At 31.0% G+C, this 19,829-nt stretch overlaps 1 protein-coding gene across 4 annotated transcripts; it reads left to right on the top strand.

Annotated features, from left to right (window-relative positions):
* LOC109362575 (protein MEI2-like 1) lies at window positions 9,325-17,706 on the top strand. Of its 4 annotated transcripts, XM_019608441.1 has the most exons (16): window positions 9,325-9,425; window positions 9,600-9,776; window positions 10,469-10,570; window positions 10,996-11,047; window positions 11,927-12,256; window positions 12,593-12,996; window positions 13,092-13,250; window positions 13,429-13,545; window positions 13,640-13,776; window positions 14,072-14,154; window positions 14,233-14,640; window positions 14,838-15,465; window positions 15,873-15,957; window positions 16,048-16,103; window positions 16,141-16,333; window positions 17,047-17,706. In XM_019608441.1, the coding sequence occupies exons 3-16, from the start codon at window positions 10,493-10,495 to the stop codon at window positions 17,194-17,196; spliced, it is 2,880 nt and encodes a 959-aa protein (XP_019463986.1). In that variant the 5' UTR covers window positions 9,325-9,425; window positions 9,600-9,776; window positions 10,469-10,492; the 3' UTR covers window positions 17,197-17,706. The 4 variants fall into 4 exon arrangements, 1 of the variants encoding a protein (XP_019463986.1); XR_002109421.1 differs by having other exon boundaries at window positions 13,640-13,788; window positions 14,233-14,637; window positions 16,048-16,333; window positions 17,047-17,689; XR_002109419.1 differs by having other exon boundaries at window positions 13,640-13,788; window positions 16,048-16,333; window positions 17,047-17,689.

Genomic DNA, 19,829 nt, shown 5'->3' with positions numbered 1-19,829 from the left:
AGGTAGATTTTGTGAAGTAACTCATGCGACGCGACGACTTCGACGAAACGCGTGCGATTAAAATCATGCTCGAGTATTGTCGGCCAATATTCGAGTAGCCAAAAATGATCGCCCGATTTTACTTTACGGTTGGAACTTCGAATTTTGGCATTCCGAGTGAAAATATTTTAGAAAATAGTTATGGACCAACTCAGGGTCTATCTTGACTCGAAATGAAATTACGAAGCCAATGGCATGATCGAAATTCGATTCCGAGTTATGGAACTCAAAAACCACTTTTTGAGCCGTACTGAGTGGATTTCGGCCCCGACAGTGGTTCAGAACCTACTGTCTCTGAAAATTACCAAGATTTACCAAAAAATAGGAAATAGAATTACAAGACTAAAACTCAACTAGAGTTTCGTCTAATTCTTTACCGAAAATTCCCAGAATTCATTTTCCAAAATATAATTAATAAAAATATTAATAAAATCTTATAATTCAAAATCGTAAAATTTGCGGTGTTACAGATGACATGTGAATTACATTAAATAGATTATAAAACTTGTCTTTTCATATATATATATATATGAGGATAGATCTATTTACACCCAAATTAAGTTACATTAGTTATATTCAATCTTGGTGATTCATTTTCTTAAATTCAATTAATCAAATGGATGAATGCAATAAATTATTTAAGATTTATATTTTTCTCTCTGATCATTTATTACACTCATCCATTTGGTTCGTAGAATTTAATAAAATAAATAATTGAAATTGAGTATAACTAATATAACTTAACTTATATACAAACTGGTCTTTCCTATATATATATTCGTTTAGAGTTGTCATTGTTCTAGCTATTATAACCAATGCATTATATAGATAAACAAACAATGGAGGAGTGAGAATTGTAGTTTCTTATAAGGTTAGGAAAAAAATATACATATCTAATAAATATTTACATATATTTTTATATGGGTCAATTTTGTATGAGATCGATCATTTTCGTACTCAAGGCCTGTTAATTTTATGCTAAACAAAATTATTGTCATTACTAAAAATATACATCTAATGGTGATTATTATGCTAACCACTACAAATGATATGACGATTCCCTTTTTTTAAATACCAGCAACTTATCGTGTATTCACATGAGGCGATATTTTTGTCACGTGAATAATAACACATATTTATATGTACATTCGCATCGTCAAGAATACACATGTTACTCGTTCATTCTCATGATTAAAAACACGCATATCAATTGCGTATTCGTATTGGTAAAAACACACGTGTGACCCGTGCATTCGCATGGTTAAAACATACATGTTGCTCATACATTTGCATTACTAAGATGTTACTCGTACTGTATTACCCGTGTATTAGTATGTTCAAACATGTAAAGAAAATAAATGACAATTTCGAATTTGAATTTTCTAATGAAAATAGAAAACCGAAACATGATACTATGTGATATTTTTTGAAAATAAATATTTTAAAAGTTATAGAAAATGAAATGATTTTTTTAATAAAAATTTGGAAATTAAATTGTGATACAATCTTTATTATTAAAAAATATTTAAAATTTATAAAAAAAAATTAATTTCCAATTTGATTTTTTAATTATAATAGATAAAAATTAAAACCCAATGAATCTGAATTGTGATATTAAAATGCAATGGGGAAAATATCACAAAACTTTGATTAGATGAAAAGTACAATAATTCTTAGGAGTAATAGTAAACGTATAGATTGATACAAATATTGAATGGGGTTAAACTATGTAGTTTTTTCAATTTAAATTAAACATAATAGAAGGTGAATGGATTATATTAAGGTTTTATTATCAAAAGTAAATTCATAATATTTATATGATTGCTTATCTGACTGCTCATCCACCAAGATTTATATGAAGTTACACACTTGCACCCCTATGTGAAAGATGAATAGGTATATGAAAGACGAAGATGTAGTAATAGAAATGAAATGAAACTGAAAAGGGAAAGAGAAATAGTTTGAATGTGAAAAAAGATTTCAATCCCGTGTAATGTTTAATAATTATTATTTTTTAACATAACAAACATGGAAGTCAATCAGTAATTAGTATTAAATTATTAAAATATAAGATGTATAATAGGTAAGGATGTAGTGTGAAAAGAAGGAAAGATACATGACAATAGCATAGAATCTTAGAAGAGAAAAAAGCAAGGAGGGGTATCATGTGACTAGAATGAGTTTTTTATTACATAGTTAATAGATTTGTTCTAATAGTGTACGAGTTCTATTCATGTCATCCGATCATTTATTATTCATTTTGAATCATCATTGCCCTTTCAAAAAATAATACAAATGAATGCCAATTGATGTATTGACTATGTATGAATCTTTACACTTGCGATGTATAAATAATATATTTTTTCCTTTTCTCTCTCCCAAATGTAAGAATTTTTAAAGAAAATAACAGTATGAACCACAATTCATTTTTTTTTTCATTTTTAAAATGTTTTCAAGTACTTTTCATAATCATCATTTTGGTTGGGGTTGATAAAAGAATTTTCTTGATAAAGCCAACAGTGTCCTTTTGGGGTCCTCTTCAGATGCCAAGTAAAGTAGTTTTTAATATTATTTTATTGAAAAAATAATTAACAAGCTTCGAAAGGGAATCGGGTTAAAATTTCTGAACTGGGACGTGACGGCTAATGGCAACGTTAGGGAGTCCAGAGACATCAATAGTAGGGGTGTTCGCAGTCCATTTGGATCGGTTTTTAAGCAAAAAATCACCCGATCCAAACACGTAACTAGTATGCGGTCCGGTCCGATCCGATCCATTTATATTAAGATGTCCGATCCAATCCAGTCCAAATATTATATGCGGTTTTGTTCCGGTTTGGATCGGTCTATTTTTTAGATATAAACATATAAATTCCTTCAATTTTAGCCTACAACACCAACAATGTAATAACTAGAACAATGAAGAAAATTTTGATTATTTTAATAGCAAGATTAGAAGCATCAATATTCATATTGTTACGACAGTTTATATGCGTTTTTGTTGTGTTTAGCTTACTGCTTAATGCTTATGTGATATATTTTAGTTAACTTAATAATATCGGTCCGGTCTGGATCCCAGACGTGAAACCGAAGACCGGACCGGACCGATTGGTCCTTAAAAAATAAATTCAATACGATCCAAATACAATCAGTTTTTACGGTTTCGGTCTACTTTGGATCGGTTTGCGATTTTTGTTTTGGACCGGTCTGGATTGGACACCCATAATCAATAGGACCCACGAGAAGAGTTATCTTTTCTCTTTAGCCCGATCATACTCATAACCCCATCAGGTCTCTCTGATGAACAACATATGGTCAATGGAACAATGTACGCAAGGGAAGTTTGCAAAATGAATATGTAACCTCGGGAAAAGGAATGGCTCTGAGGTCTGGGCACGAGGTCTCAATCTCGAACCCGTCTGCACTGTCAGTTGGACCATAATTTTTTTATAACAAGTTTTAGCATATCTAATAGTAGAGATGGTCCATATTTATTGTTCACTTTTACAAACATATAATATGTAGAAATAAAAAAATAATTTTTGGTATCCTTTTTAGCACTTATATTAATATAGATAATACTTTATCTGATAAACTTTATCATATGTAAATTATACAATGTATCTAGCACTCTTTTCTTGGCACTTGTTTTTGTACTTCATTTTTTTTTTGTAGACTACAAAATTAATATATAGGAAAGAAACAATTAATGATTTGAAGTTTTAGAAATTAGAATATCTATATATTAATTTTGTTTTCTATAAAAATGGATATACCTAAATAGGTTTTATGTAAACAAAAGAGTAATAATATATCATCATACTATATTCTCATACTAATTATCCTAGTCATAAAAAAGTGACCTATGTCACTTGCAAACCAATCATTAATAAATAAATATCATATTTTGACATATGTCATTTTATTATGGGTAGGACCATAAGAGGATTAATATAAAAATTTAGTAGTAGAATATAACATTTTCTAAAGAAAAAATGTAGGAGTAGACACTATATGTCAAAAAAAATTAATGGGCTTTAAATAATATCTTTAAATGTTTCATCAATGGTTTTCATTCAGGAGGGAAAGACACGTGCACTATTGTAAAGTTTTTATAATGTATATTGTTTGTATAAGTGTCGTAAGAACCGACCGGACTGGACTGGACAGTTTGACCATTGATCGGACTTAAAAATGGTCCTGGTTTGCAGTCTTAACTGAATGAGAGTTGACCATTTTGAACCGGAGAAAACCTGGTCTAATCGTAATAAACCCGCTGAAACCGGATAAACCTGGGAAGCAAATCTACTATAATATTTTATTTTCATACTGTCCAAAAACAATAAAGATGTATTACTTTAATATATAATTATATATAATTTTTAATTATATAAAGTTTTACATTGATATAACTATATATTTATAAATAAAAATATTAATTATGTATGGAATCAACCGATCAAACCAAACAGTTTAACCGTTTAAACCTAATACAAGATCTCTCCCGGTTTGACGTCTGACTTGGATTTCACAAAATTGATTTGTATATCATTCATATTCAATTATAATTATCTTTTAAATACAAGTGACATATATAAATGGTGTATGGTATAGTATTTGTATATAATCTTTACATTGTATATATATATATTATTATTATTAATTTATAGGGTTTAAGTAAATTCATTGATTGAACTATGACGTCATTAGATTATCATGTGTCGTACTAGGTTAAAGATTTGATTTTTGAGACTAACGCTTATTTAGAGATATAATCACGCACTCCTAGATGAATTCATTCCTTAGTGAAATGGTAAAGGATAATCTTAACTATACTAATTAAAAGTAATTATTAATTATTTTATGTGTTGATTGAAGTATGCATCTTCGGTAATATAAATGATTTATGATACCAACAAGCTCACATGAGTAGAGATAGACACATGGATTCGAGTAGGACTCATCAAAACAACAATTGTAATAAAAACAGAAAATGAGAAATCACGCAACGTTGACAAACGTTATCCAAAAACCAAAAAATACAATATAAACATCAAACCAATTTGTGTCATATCCAGTTAAAGAAGTTGAGGAAGATTTTAAATGAAGAAAATAGTCACTCAAAACAACCATGTATTTACCAAATGAAAGGCGTTTGAAAAAAAAACTTTAGCCATGGAATTATCTGTTTACATTGTAATTCCAACTCCAATTCAAACAAAATTTGAATTCACTTGAACTTGTAATTATACGTTTAAATCGGATACAAATTTGAATTTGAATGTGAAATTGGACTTCGAAGCATTATTTCACTCTATTGCTTGGAATAAGATCCATAATTTGAATTCTTCATTAAAGTTTATTTATTTGAAGTTGCACTTACATAACAAAATTTACTTACCTCAATAAAAATTATGTATATATATATATATATTAAAATAAATATTTAATTATTCAACTATTAATTAAATAAAAAAAATATTACACTCATAGTAAAAATATTTATTTTAAATTATTTATCATAAAAAATAAGATGCATAAGAATAATAAAAAGATGAATTGTTATTCAGCCTGGTAAGTTTTTTTCTTTCAATTTGCTTATGGCTTTTTCTCTCACTTGATCTCTTCCTTAACTTTTGTTAGCATGTTAGTCTAGATTTTTGTTATGTATTTTTTTTGTCGTGTCCCATATTTTTTTTAGTAAAAGGTATACAAGGAGGATAATGTGAAAGTGGAAACAAAATTGGAGGACTAAGTTGAAAGAAAAAAGATGAGATGCCAAATTGAGAAAAAAATAATTAAGTTAAAGAGATAAAAATGTATTTTTGTAAAAAAAGAAAATGATTTTTCTGTAGAATAGTTAGAGATGAAGAACAACAACTATGCAAAGATTTCATATTTTTTACTAATAAGGCGTTGATTTAGTTGTGTAAGACTTTACTGAATCTCCAAAGTTGATAATTCGATTCCTGGAAGCGACACTTATTGGGAAGGTCAAAATCAATAGCACAACAAATGATTAATTTCTTATCAAAAAAAATAAAAAATACAGTTAATAGTATAAAAAAAAACAATTACGGAGAGACTTGCATCCTACATCTGTTTTAGAAAGTTGTGAATGAATTTTAAGGGTGAGAATAGTTATGAGAAACAAAAGAGAACATTGTTACATAGTTAAACCAAGACCACTCTTATATATATACACAATCCATTAAGCATCCAGTAAAAGAGAAACAATATGTACATTAAGTGTAGTAGCAAAAAATAGAGGAAAATGAAAAGAAGTTATGTTTGAGAGAAATGTGTACTATCAAAAATAATAAAGAAGAATTAACTAAGTTGTATTAAAAAAAATATTGAGTATCGATTACAATGGTTAAAATACTAAGTGTTATTTATAGCTTCCAAATTCCAACTAACTCTAACTAATTTTTTATGCTAGGAAAATATACAAAAGACTAAAATAACCCACAAGTCTCTTCATTTTTTGTTATTAGTGCTAAAATTACATTATTTCTAACAATAACAAGCACATGAGAACTTTTGCTCCGCCACTAATGTGGACGGGTGTGAGTCATCGGAATTTTCCACCGCCATTGATCTTGTGTCTGTGTCGCTAATGCAATGGGAGGTTTTCAATCGAAATCCATTGAAAAACATGTTTATGAATGAAAATGTATAAGATTGGAGAGTTTTGCCTTTTGAATGCAGATGGAGGAGAACAACTGCAAAGAAACATTAGGGGGAGGAGAAGATAGGAAGATGAACATACATTCGTAAAGAACATGTTGGACTTATACGAAGGAGAGGCAAGGTGATTTTATTGACAATTTGAAATTGCAATTCAATACCCAAAGTGCAGAATTCAATTATTGTAAGCAACATATTTTGGGAGGTTAGACGTTGCGGATTAGATCCCTTAAGGGAATATGCTTAATTATAATAAAAATAACATATGGTAAGTTTTAAGTGTTGGGAGGTGAGAAATTTTAGTTGTAATAATGTAATTGAATGCAATATTGTTACATTATCGGTCTAAGGATTTATACATAATCATTATATCATTTAATATTAATAGAAAAATATATATATACAGACAATGAATGAGTTTTATACATTGTCATTGTATTATCCACCATTAATATTTAATTATGATTGACTTCTCAAAAATGTAACTCAAATCAATGGTGAATGATATGGTACATGTGTATAAATATTTACAATGTTAGTATATAGATTTTACACTCATATTTATATGTATTACTTTTTTTTATTATTCAATGATTTTTGAAAATAAATGGTAAATGATAAACTTATATTATGTAAATTTACACTATTAATAGATACATTTAACAATATGATTTCATGAGATTAATAAGAATTCATGATTCTGATTCCAAGTGGATTTTTGCACACAATAATTAAAATGTCAACAACCAAATTAAATTATAATCCTCCAAATCCATGTGCCAAACGATTTTATGGTTATTTTTATGAACATTGAAAAACTTTAATAAAATGATGACAGAATGCATTTATCAAAATAATAAAGAAAAGCTTAAAATCACTCGTCCTATCACGATTTATTTATACTATATATATAGAGAGAGTCAAAATGAGGTATAACTACTACCATATTATAATTTTTATTTCCTATTTTGTTTTTAATATTTTTTAAATTCTACAATAAACCATATAATTATAGGTAATCACCACTAAAATACTAATTTCAAATTAAAACTATCTCTCTCATCTTAAATTGAAGAATCTAATAAAACAAAAAAAATATAATTTAAAGTATATCCAGTAATAAAAATATAGTATAAAATACACAAAATATAAAAAAAAAACTATTATAATTACACAAAATAAAATATACAAAAGTTGAATAAAATAAAATAAAAATGTAATGAAGTGCATGTTGACACTCTAATTCATAAGTGTGCAATTTGTAACATTTGTATTAATTGTTGATTAAAACCTCATTCTCAAATATTTTTATCCATAATCTCAATTCCTGAAAAATCAAATTGGCAACATACTCCTTGAGACATTCACAGTATATAATATTTGAGAAACAGAGTTGGTGGTCATCCAAATTTAGTAGAATGACATTTTCCTTCTAAAATTTATAAAGTAACCTATTTCCTTTTTCTATTTAGTGTGTTCTACAATTTAATTATCTAATTACCATAATAATAAAATTAATTTAATATTTTCTAAACTTATTATTGATAATATATTAAAGGTTATATAAAAGGGTTGCTAAATGTTAGTCTTACCAATTTTTTATGTAATATATTGATTTATAATAATGATTAAATAAGATAAAATTACATATATTTTCCTCATAATATATGAACTAATTTATATTTTATTAATGCTTGTTCTAATAAAGTTTAAAAAGGTCGACTAAAATCACTCCAGGCATGATGCTATAATAAAGTGATGTGAAGTTTGAGAAATGGAAATGTAAAAAGCTTTACCGATAAAAACTATTTTAAGGATTTGAATTTATGATTCATTAGTTATTAAGAATAACCTTATCATTACAATGAGACTTATTATCTTTATTAAAGTATAAATTTAATAGAAAATTGATGAATACCTTTATACTTAATTACTTAGTAATAATATGGAAATATGAAAATAAAATATCTCTTAAAATTATGAGATAAAGTGTTTCTTTTGATCATTAAAATTATGATATGTTTCCTTTTTTTTTAGTTTTTAGAAATTTTTTATAAAAAAATGTCAAATACCTTTATACTTAATTATTTAGTAATAATATGGAAATATGAAAATAAAATATCTCTTAAAATTATGAGATAAAGTGTTTTTTTCGATCATTAAAATTATGATATGTCTCCTTTTTTTTAGTTTTTAGAAATTTTTTATAAAAAAATGTCAAATAAATGATTTTAGTAACTAAATTATCTCCTTATGTGATAATATATTTTACTCTCATGGTAATAGTTAAGTAAAGTTTCTTTAAGAAAATAGGTAAAACATATCTTATTAACGATTATTACCTTTTTTTCTAATATAATTATGTTAATTATTAAATATAAGATAAGTACCATATTTTTGTGATTCTAAAATATTAATTACCCTATCTTTATTGACTTATTGAATTATCATGTTTATAAAAAATAAAAATTATAAACATGTTTTTAGTAATCAGCAAAAATATAATTCAAAAGTCAAAACATAGACAACTACCTATATACTCTCATTAATTTTGAAAAAAATATGTTTGTATAATTTTAATTAAAAAAAGACCTAATATATACGTAGGTTTCTCTCTTTCTCTGTCACAATAGTTTAACTGTTGCGTTGTTTTGTCTGTTCTCTCTCTCCTTAACTCCGGCGAGCTTTCTCCCTCGCCGGTAATTCGCTTTTTCCTCGCCGGAATCTCATTTCCTTTATTTTTTTATTTAATTTCACCTTCGATTCCTTGTTTTTTCTAACAAAAGAAGGAAATTCAATAATTTTAAAAAGTAATATTCTCTTTTTTCATGTATACATTACTCTTTTGCTTTTTCGTTTGGTGATATTTTCAGGAAACAAATGCAGAGATAAGAGGCGAGATATTTGCTAAATTTTATGAGATCTTTTCATTTCTGAATTATTGATATTGTAATTCTCCAACAAAATTCAATTTTTTTCCTTCTCTTTCTCTTGTGTTTCCTGTGAGAGTAGAAGCTGAAGAAGAAAGAGTTTTGGGGTTTTGAATTAAGGTTAGATAATTTTGTTATGGCTAGTTCATGTTTTTGTTTAAAGTCTCCTTTTTCGTGCTGATTTTTGAGTTTTAGAGATTGTTTATGTTGATAATTTTTTCCTACTCCTATGAAAATTTGCAATTTTCCACTTGATCTATTGATGTTTAAGGCTTTTCCTGTAAAATTCAATTGGTTCATGACAAAACCAAGGTGGGGGTATTATTGTAAACTTAAGCTCAGATGCCCTTTTTTTTTGTTTTTCGTTGCAAAATTTGGATGCTCTTTGTGTACAGTTTAATAGGAATATCCTAATTTATATTTATATGGATGGTTGTGTTTCAATTTCCTAAGTATTATTTTTCTTAGGTACCATTTGGTCCAATTTATTAGGTACCATTTGGTGTTTTGTTGAAGATGCAACTACTTTTTGGGTTAGCTTCTGTACATATCACTTTTGCAATTAGAATATAGGTAGCAGAGTTTCACTAGAATCTAACAGAGTTTTAATAGTTCTGAACTTCAGATAAATGACAGCCTCAAGTTTTTAAAACCCTATTGCCAATAGCAGTTTTGATATGTGATTTCCATGTTCATTGTGATCTCCACTTTACTTTGTCAAGCAAATGACCATATATTTCTTACAGATGATGGTTAGTAAGCCCAAGGAAGGTAGCAAGTAACAATTTTTCATTGATATATTTCTTTTCCAGATATTCCGGAGTCTGAGCTGCAGGATGCCTTTTCAAGTAATGGATCAGAGGGGTGTTTCTGCTCCATCCCTCTTCTTTGATGACATTTCCTTTCATTCTGAGGTATTTGTTATCTATCCTATATAGCTTAGTTTCGTCAACTTCTGTAATAATGCACAATGAAATTGGTATAGAAAGCCCGTGTGTTTGTTTGTTGGTAAATGCTTGACTTGTTGTGTGGTCACACTTTAAATGCTCGATCTATTGAATGATCAATGCATATGCATTGATTCTCATTTGGTTATTCAATGAAAATGAGTGAACTGTTGAATGTTCACAAAACTTTTCTTGATTGGATATAAAAGAAATTTGGACCCTCATGATTTTTAGTGATCACCAATGCTAACACCATGTCTTTGAACGCTTGAGCATGTTCCTTAGCATCACCCTTTGTTGCTTTAGACACAGAGTCTTCTTTATTCGGAATGTTATTCATTGTCTTTATGACCTCTGGGTTTTCTAAACCTGTCTTGAACTTTTTTGGGCAGAGGAATGTTGGATTACAGAAGCAAAAATCCTTTCATGATCGATACCCACAAGGTGAGGTCTAATCAACCCTTTATTTATCCAAAATGGTACTATATGTTGTGTTGGTTTGCTTGCTGGTTCCATCATTAAATCCTCAAGTTTTTTATCCAACATATAGAGAAAACATTGAGTGATCTTCTGACACTTCAGTTTAGAAGTTGACAAGTGACTTTTGTTTTGACACTGTAATTTTTTTGATGTTCTTTTGTATTTCTTTCTACATACTTTGTATTCCATTTTGGGCCTTGTCAGCCAATATTCACCTTCTGTTCCCAATTTCATGCAAATGTTGGAGAAACCTGCAATAAATGACTACCAAAGTATTTGTGGTGATAATATTTCGTACTTGACTATCTTTGGAATTTTTAGTCATTGCTCTTCTCACTTTCTGCTTTCAACAACATATAAATGTTTTGTTGCTACTTGAATGAAAATTATTGCTTATCAATGTCATAAATATTTTGAATGAGCGATTGATGTCAAGCCAAAGACTAATACTTCCTTTTCAGTCTTGTAAATACCTAGTTGCTACAAATTTTACTGAAATAATGCTTTGATAATGCATCCGTAAGTGTTTGCTATGTTCTCACAACTTTTTAATTGTGGTGATGTGGTATGGCTGGGTAATGATGGTGTCTTCGTGAGTATAGATGCTGCACTCTGCTGGATTTAATATCATGAATGTGTTTGTTCCTTTGTGGTATAGATGTTATTTGTTTCATGGCTTTGAACATTTTACCATGCTAATTTTGAACACGTAATACCCCCTTCAACTTTTGCATGTGTATCCATTTCTGTGTTTGTTCATTCATGTGTATCAATGACAAATTTAACGGCACTAAAAGTATCTTACTGTTGGATAAATAAGTTGTGCTATAATGATTTGTTCAGGAAAGAACGGAAGGGTGGCTTCACCTGGCAGCATTTTTAGTGATTCATCACCCCTTGGTAGAAATGCAAAATCTGGTTTACAATTGTCACAGACTAGTCTACCCAGAGAAAGTATGGAAAATCTACATTTGGGTGGAGAAGAAGGCATTGTTGATGTGTTGAAAGATTCCAAGGAATCATCATATTATCATCCCAGATCATGGTCTGATCCATATATGCAGCCAGCACGTACCTCATATGGTTTAATTGGGAGCAAGATTGTCACCAACGCGGTCCCTTGTGAAAGTAGTCTATTCTCAAGCTCTTTGTCTGAGATATTTAGCCAAAAGTGTAAGTATTTGTTTCATGCATACTTAGCATGCATGTATAAAGGGTATTACAGCATAATAAGTGATCAGTACTGACACCCTGTTATCTTTCTAATATTTGGAATCAATTATTCGTTGCATTAGTTTGTTTGTCTATCATCATTGGATATCAGTTAAATGTTTTCTATCTTGCCTAATGTAGTAGGGAAAAGAAAGGCACCTCATCCCAATCCACACCTAACCCACCTAAAAGAATAAACTCATAAAAGTTATATTTTATTTGTTTAATGTTTTCTGATTTTACTTTAGTTGAAGTGATATCCTTACTCTGTGTCTTTATGTGAATATCTTGGTGCAGTGAGGTTAATGGGGAAGGATGTTCTGTCTGATCAGCGCATTACTGTTGGTTCCCTTCCCAAGGAAGAACCTTATAAATCTATTGAAGAAGACATTATAGGGAATATCCTTCCTGATGAAGATGATTTGTTTTCTGGTGTCACTAATGAGTTAGGATACAACACTCATGCCAGAACAAATGATGACTTTGAAGATTTTGATTTGTTTAGCAGTGGTGGGGGCATGGAGCTGGAAGGAGGTGAACATCTAAATTCAGGAAAGAGAACAAATGGTCAGGATGGAAATTCTGTTTTCTATGGAGGTTCTAAAGGAAAACTTCCTCTTGGTGAACAACCTTCTCGAACACTTTTTGTGCGAAATATTAATAGTAATGTAGAAGACTCTGAGCTAAAGTCTGTCTTTGAGGTACATCTTTATGCTTCTTTGCTGCTTCATGTTATCTTAGATCTCTCTGAAAGTAACCTTAAAATGAAAATGTACTATTATGTTTGTTCTGGCAGCAATATGGAGATATCCGAACCATTTATACAGCCTGTAAGCATCGCGGTTTTGTTATGATTTCTTATTATGACCTAAGAGCAGCACAAAATGCAATGCAAGCACTTCAAAACAGGCCATTGAGGTCAAGGAAACTTGATATACATTATTCAATTCCAAAGGTATGTTTCTAATAACTTATGCTGTATGCTTGATTTGGTATCATTTGGATAAAGTTGGTTGTAATTTTCTTCTTATCATCGTAGTATTATTGCTATGTGCTTTGCTTTTTCTATTGCTTCACGTTCCTACTCCTTATGTTTTTCTTATAAAATTTTCCAAAACTTGATGACATATTAGGCCAATGCTCCAGAGAAGGATATTGGCCACGGTACACTGATGCTATCTGGTCTTGATTCATCTGCTTTAAATGACGAGCTTAAGCGGATTTTTGGCTTTTATGGAGAAATTAAAGACGTAAGTTTTAATTGTTGCTTTTCATCCATTTTCCGTTGCTTGTGTTTTATGAAGATGATACAAGCTTCATTAAATGTTATGTTTTTAATTGCAGATATACGAGTATCCAGAAATGAATCATCACACATTTATAGAGTTTTATGATGTGCGAGCCGCAGAAGCTGCTCTTCGTGCACTGAACAGGATTGGCATTGCTGGGAAGCAGATCAAGCTTGAACCTGGTCATCCTAGGTTTGCAAAATGGTGGCTAATTCCCACTGCTTTCTAATTTTATATTTATTGTCTTTTCTACTTTATAATAGCTATTTTTACTGTTTTCTATATTTTATATGTGGCTTTCTAAAAGATGTTGTGGAAGAAAATTTATTTTGGATATGCATATTAATTCTTTCTACCTTTAATAGTTATTTCCCTTTCAGTTGTTAATGGAGTGCAAAGTTGTTATGGATAACCTTAATGGAAAAATAATAGCACTTTCATGAAATTATTTTCTTCTGTTAACATCACAAAATCTTTGCTTCTGTAGTCTGATGCAGCAGTCTCATAAGGGGCAAGAAGAACCAGGTCTTGGTCAAAGTATTATTGACAACTTATCATTAACACAGAAGGGTAAGGTTTTGTCCGCCCTAACTTATTTCTTACCCAGGAACGAATGCTCTTTTTGGTCTCACTAGACATCATTTACAGCAAAAGTATCTTATGGAGCACTTGGATCTGGCTGCTTGGGAAATGGATATAACCAGGGATTTCAATCTGCAATGCGGCAACCTTTGAATGCATTTGTTGATAATGCTTTCTTTCAAGCGAACTCTAGCATTCACCACACAGTGGGAGGGGCATCTGCTGCAAAAGTGTCTGGCGTTCGTGAGTCCAGTAACATTGCTGATGCAATGAAATTTGCATCTAGTCCGAGATTTCATCCTCATTCTTTACCTGAGTATCTTGGTAGTTTACCTAATGGTAGTCGTTATAACTTTTCAAGCACCGTTAGCAACATGGCTAGCAATATTGGTACTGCAACAACAGAAGCCTCTGACGGCAGGCACATCCAGGGAATGGTCTCAAATAGGAAGGTAGCAGAGTTTAATGCAGGAGGTGAGTGAAAAAATGTTTGTGTTAAGGAAGCTTCATGCATAACCTTTCCTTTTGTGCAACAGTTTTGAAATGATTACTGTTTATAGATAATTATGATAGGAAGGGCAATATTATTACAAAGGATAAAATTGTTTACTTGAATAACATCCTTGAAATTTGAAATCCTGATATGAAATCTGTTTTATTTGGGCCATCAGGAAATGGAATCCCCCCAAATAATGGGCTTTATGATATGTGGAACAACTCCAGCTTGCATCAGCAACCTTCATCAGGTTCTGTGCTCTGGCAGAAAACACCATCATTTGTTAATGGTGCTTCTGCTCCAGGCCTTCCTCAGATGCCAGGCTTTGCCAAAGCATCGCCTCAGATGCTGAGAACACAACATATAGACCATCACGTTGGATCAGCACCAGTTGTTACAGCCTCACCCTGGGAAAGGCAACATTCTTTCTTGGGAGAGTCCCCTGAAGCTTCTGGTTTTCGCTTGGGTTCTTTAGGAAGTGGAGGTTTTCATGGTTCCTGGCAATTGCATTCACCAGATTTATCTTCTCACATGTTTTCTCATGTTGGTGGGAAAAATACCGAACTGGTGTCAAATGCTGCACATAGCTCTCCTAAGCAATTGTCACATGTTTTCCCAGGGAGTCATCCTACTTCATTGTCAAAATTTGATTCTACCAATGAACGGATGAGAAATATTTATCATCATAAAAGTGAAGCAAACACTAACAATGCTGATAAAAAACAATATGAACTCGACCTAGGTAGCATATTGCGTGGGAAAGACAGCCGAACAACGCTTATGATAAAAAACATTCCCAACAAGTATGTCATTTTCTTCCCAGGTTTCTGGATCCATTTTGCTGCTTTGTTACCTTATCATTTTCTGTTTACAACTGAATGTTTTATTGATAAGGTTGCTGGTTATCTTAAAGAAGTTATCATATATTTATACATTATTTTAAGGCGTGGCAAATATTAAATTTTTTGCATTTAGTGATTCTATCCAGGTCGGCAGCTGAGTTTTGGCTCGTTTTTTCATTTAACTGTCAAATATAATTATATAAAATGTTATATCTCTCTCACTTGCTAAAACACTCTTGGACACACTTATGCTTGCTTGCCTACGCACATCTATAACATTGTTTTTATATCAATTTGATTTTATAGGGAGCAAAGAATTCAAACTCTATCACTGGTCTTTTGATTGTCCATTCTTTTTTTCATTGCAGGTATACTTCAAAGATGCTTCTTGTTGCCATAGATGAGCACTGTCGGGGAACTTACGATTTTCTGTATCTACCAATTGACTTCAAGGCAAGTATTTACTTTTTTTGGCTGTTTGATTCTTTCCCCAAGAGAAATAATTCATAAATGTTTCTAAAGTAATTATTTAAATGTTTGCAGAACAAATGTAATGTTGGCTATGCATTCATAAATATGATCGATCCTGCTCAAATTTTCTTCTGTTTCTTCATGAACTGATGAAACTAATAGATATGCAACACTGCAGGCTTTTAATGGGAAAAAGTGGGAGAAGTTTAACAGTGAAAAAGTAGCCTCACTTACATATGCTCGAATTCAAGGAAAAACTTCTCTTATTGCTCATTTCCAGAACTCAAGCTTGATGAATGAAGATAAACGCTGCCGCCCTATTCTCTTCCATACAGATGGCCCAAATGCTGGTGATATGGTAAACCAGCTTGCTCTTTGATTGTAAACTTTTTATCATTTCCAGTTTCTAAGTGTCAACTGCTATTTACAAAGCAGTTAAAGTAGCCTCTCTGATTCCCTTCAGTTTTGCTGAATAGATCTGGTTTTGCTGGTATTTATGTGAACCTGTTGGGCTCATACAAGTAAAATGCAATTAACACGTCACATGTTGTCTTTCCCTCAATAAAGTATATGATTTCTTATTTATATCCAAAATCTTTTCACCATTAAATTAAGTGCAGATATTTAATGTTAACATATTAAATTAAGTGCCTAGTTTTCAAGCATGTAGAGTGGTAGTATCTAATAGGGAAGACATTTTTTACAAAATGATTGGCCGAAAGCCCGAAACCAATTCCTGCTATATTTATTATCACTCGTCTCTGCTAGAAACAACTTTTTGCAGGAAATGGGTTTAAGATGATTAGGTCTTGAACTTAATAAGTAAGCATTAATGGTTTTGTTTCTTCTAACTTGAAGCTGGTTTTGTATAAGATGCTATCCGCTTTTGGTGGTTTAAACCTTTTTATTACATAATGTGTATTAACAGTGTGAGCTTTACATTAAAAGGCTATGATTCCAATTTCCTATTAGAGGGATACCATAATTTTCAATTAATCAAGCTCCTTTGATATCAGATTCTTTTGGTTATATCTTACACTGGGACGAAATTGACCTATTCTGTATCTGCAGGAGCCTTTCCCTGTAGGTGCCAATATTAGAGTGAGACCTAGAAAATCGCGCACCGGCAGTAATGAGGATAACCGCAGCCAAGGAAGTTCTTCAACTTTAGCAAGTGGAGAAGAGTCTGCTAATGGAATAGACTCTTCAATCAGCTCTTAAAAAACTGTCTGATTAAGCCTGGGGCACTAACTGTTATACTTCAATGTTATGCTTTAATGTTATTTCAACCCCAGGTCTATTGTACATCAACATTTTCTTTTTGTTGAGAGATGAGTTGAAGTCAGTATGAAAAAAGGTGGCCTATGCATGAGGCTCCTACCTATTAGAGCATGTGGAAGGTTAGATGTATGCAGCCTTACCCTCACAAGCGATTTTTTCCAGGTGGAGCCAGGAGGCAAAGGGTTCACAATTTTTGCCTATAGAGGAGCCTCACAAAGTTTTCGGAGGCTGAAGTACATAAGGAGAATGAAGTTGCTGGTTCTAGTACTTTCTTTGTTTTCCTAAATTTTTGCTTGAAATCCTGATGCATCTATCAATTTTGGAGTATGTGGCTTAACTAAAGCTCAATTTTGGCTAACTGTGAATGATATCACAATTTTCAGAAGTTCCATATAATAAATAGTTCACATCATTGCAGGGTTCATGAGGACTTTGCTGATTTTGTTTTCATTATTGTCTTGTTCATGTTTAATTTCTCCTCCTTTTAATATTAAATTCTTGGCATTTGTGGCCTTCTGGGATATGTTTTTACTATAAGAAAGTTAATGTAAGGAAAGAGATTTAATTACCTCATTAAGTTATGTTACTTCACTACAGATTTTGTCATTTCTTTTGCAATCAGTTTTCTTAGGCTTGAACCTATTTGCTTGCAACTATGCTTGCCTTAAATGCAAAACTAGCAGAATACCCATGCTGTACTAGTTATTTTGTATATTCATATGATATTATTTCTTGACAAAAGATTAGATTTGGTCTAATATTCATTTATCTAAATTTGATGTGGATTTTAATGTTAATAAAGATGTAGAAATAACAACTTTTTTGGACATGGTAAGGAGAAAAATGATTTCTTTCTCCTTGTAATTCATATTTTGATGAGCTAACATGAGAGAATAGGGTTATTCTATCATATATATTGTTTACTAATTACATTTAAAATTAGCTAACATGATATGATAATGTAGTTTTTGTTTGCCCCTCATGCTCCTGAATCCAAACACCATTATCACCATTACTGTCTCAACAACCATGTAAATGCCATTGTTTTTTGCTACAGACCTAATGGTGAAAGATAATCATTTTGATTATGAATCAACTTGAATTGGCATTACATGCAATTGATTCTCTCCTAAACAAATCTTTGATTGTAACTTATAAACTTGTACAAATTTTCCAGTTGGTGCTAACTGTTATTTACAAAGGAGCTATTGTATATCACCCTCCATGATTCTCCTTTTGCTTCATAGATCTGGTCTTGCTGGTATTCATGTGAATCAAGTAAAATGCTTTCTATCCTCTTTTTTATAGAGTCGTGCTTCCTCTTTTACCCCTAATATATAACATGTTTTGTGATGTAAACTAAGGGGGCAACCTATGATTCTTGGAAGTCATGTTCTTGCAAAGAATTCATAGCATAGTTTGGTTTATTTTATTTGTATTATTATTAATAAATGAGAATTTAATTCTCATATAGTCTTAGGATTTATGTTTATTTTTCATTCAAATATTTTAGGATTTAATTTGAAGTATTTTGGTGATTGGGAAATTATTTATTTCCTTGTAATTTGGCCCAGTAGTGGCTAAGTGGTGTAGCATAAACAAGGTGACATGAAAATAGGAAGAATGTAAGAGCATAAGAAGACACAACTACAAATATGCAACACTTAAAAGATAAATAGGGAGATTTGTTAAATTTCCTTGGCCAAAACAAATTGGTTTAATCAACATATGGTTACTCCTTGGGGTAAGGCAAGACACAAATTAAGAAGATGATAAAAGGCTGATTAGAACAAGTCAAGGCTCTGCTTGGCTTTCAATTTCAAAACCAACTTGTAGGGACGAAGATAAGATGATCAAGTCTACTCAAGCAAGGAAATTCTATGATTAAATTCAGCCATATTAATTAGAGGAATTTTCAAGGCTAATTTAAATCTAAATCTTCAATCATTCAACAATTCAATCCTATGGAAAATGATCAAATCAAATTAGATTAGACTTGTTAGGATTATGATAGTTAGGATTTTATCTTCAGATTTCAATTTGTTAAATTAGATCTTATCTTTATCTTTTCAGCAAGACAAATCTGTCTATTTATAATTTTTCTTAATCATTAATAAAAGTTAAGTTTGTTTTTGAGAAAAATTGGATTGAATTTCTAAAGTTGAGCCAAAGCTCCTTAATTCGAACTTATCAAGATCCTTATTCTTGTGACGTTCTAAGACTTATCACTCTCTCGGTGTGACATCTAAATTCTTATCAAGGATCCTTCCTTGTCGTGAATATCATTGACTTATCAAGCTCTTAAGCTTGTGGCGTCTCTATCTTCGTATATTTTCCATTTCCCCCCCACATCCTAAAATTGGCCTAAAAATCTCTATCAATACCAAAACCGAATTCTAATTTATAAAACTCTTAATTTCAAGCTAAAACGATCTTATAATCAAAGGCATCCCCTAGAGGTTGTCATCAAGTGGTCATGAGAGCTAGTTTTAGCTTGAAACCCAAGTCATGGCCGATGAGGCCAACCAAAGGACAAACATCTTCCATTCATTCTAGGTGTTTAATCCAAGGAA

Source organism: Lupinus angustifolius, chromosome LG12, assembly GCF_001865875.1.
Source record: "Lupinus angustifolius cultivar Tanjil chromosome LG12, LupAngTanjil_v1.0, whole genome shotgun sequence".
Taxonomy (NCBI): Eukaryota; Viridiplantae; Streptophyta; class Magnoliopsida; order Fabales; family Fabaceae; genus Lupinus; species Lupinus angustifolius.
Note: the sequence above shows the minus strand (reverse complement) of the source record. Positions and strands in the feature narration are given on the sequence as shown.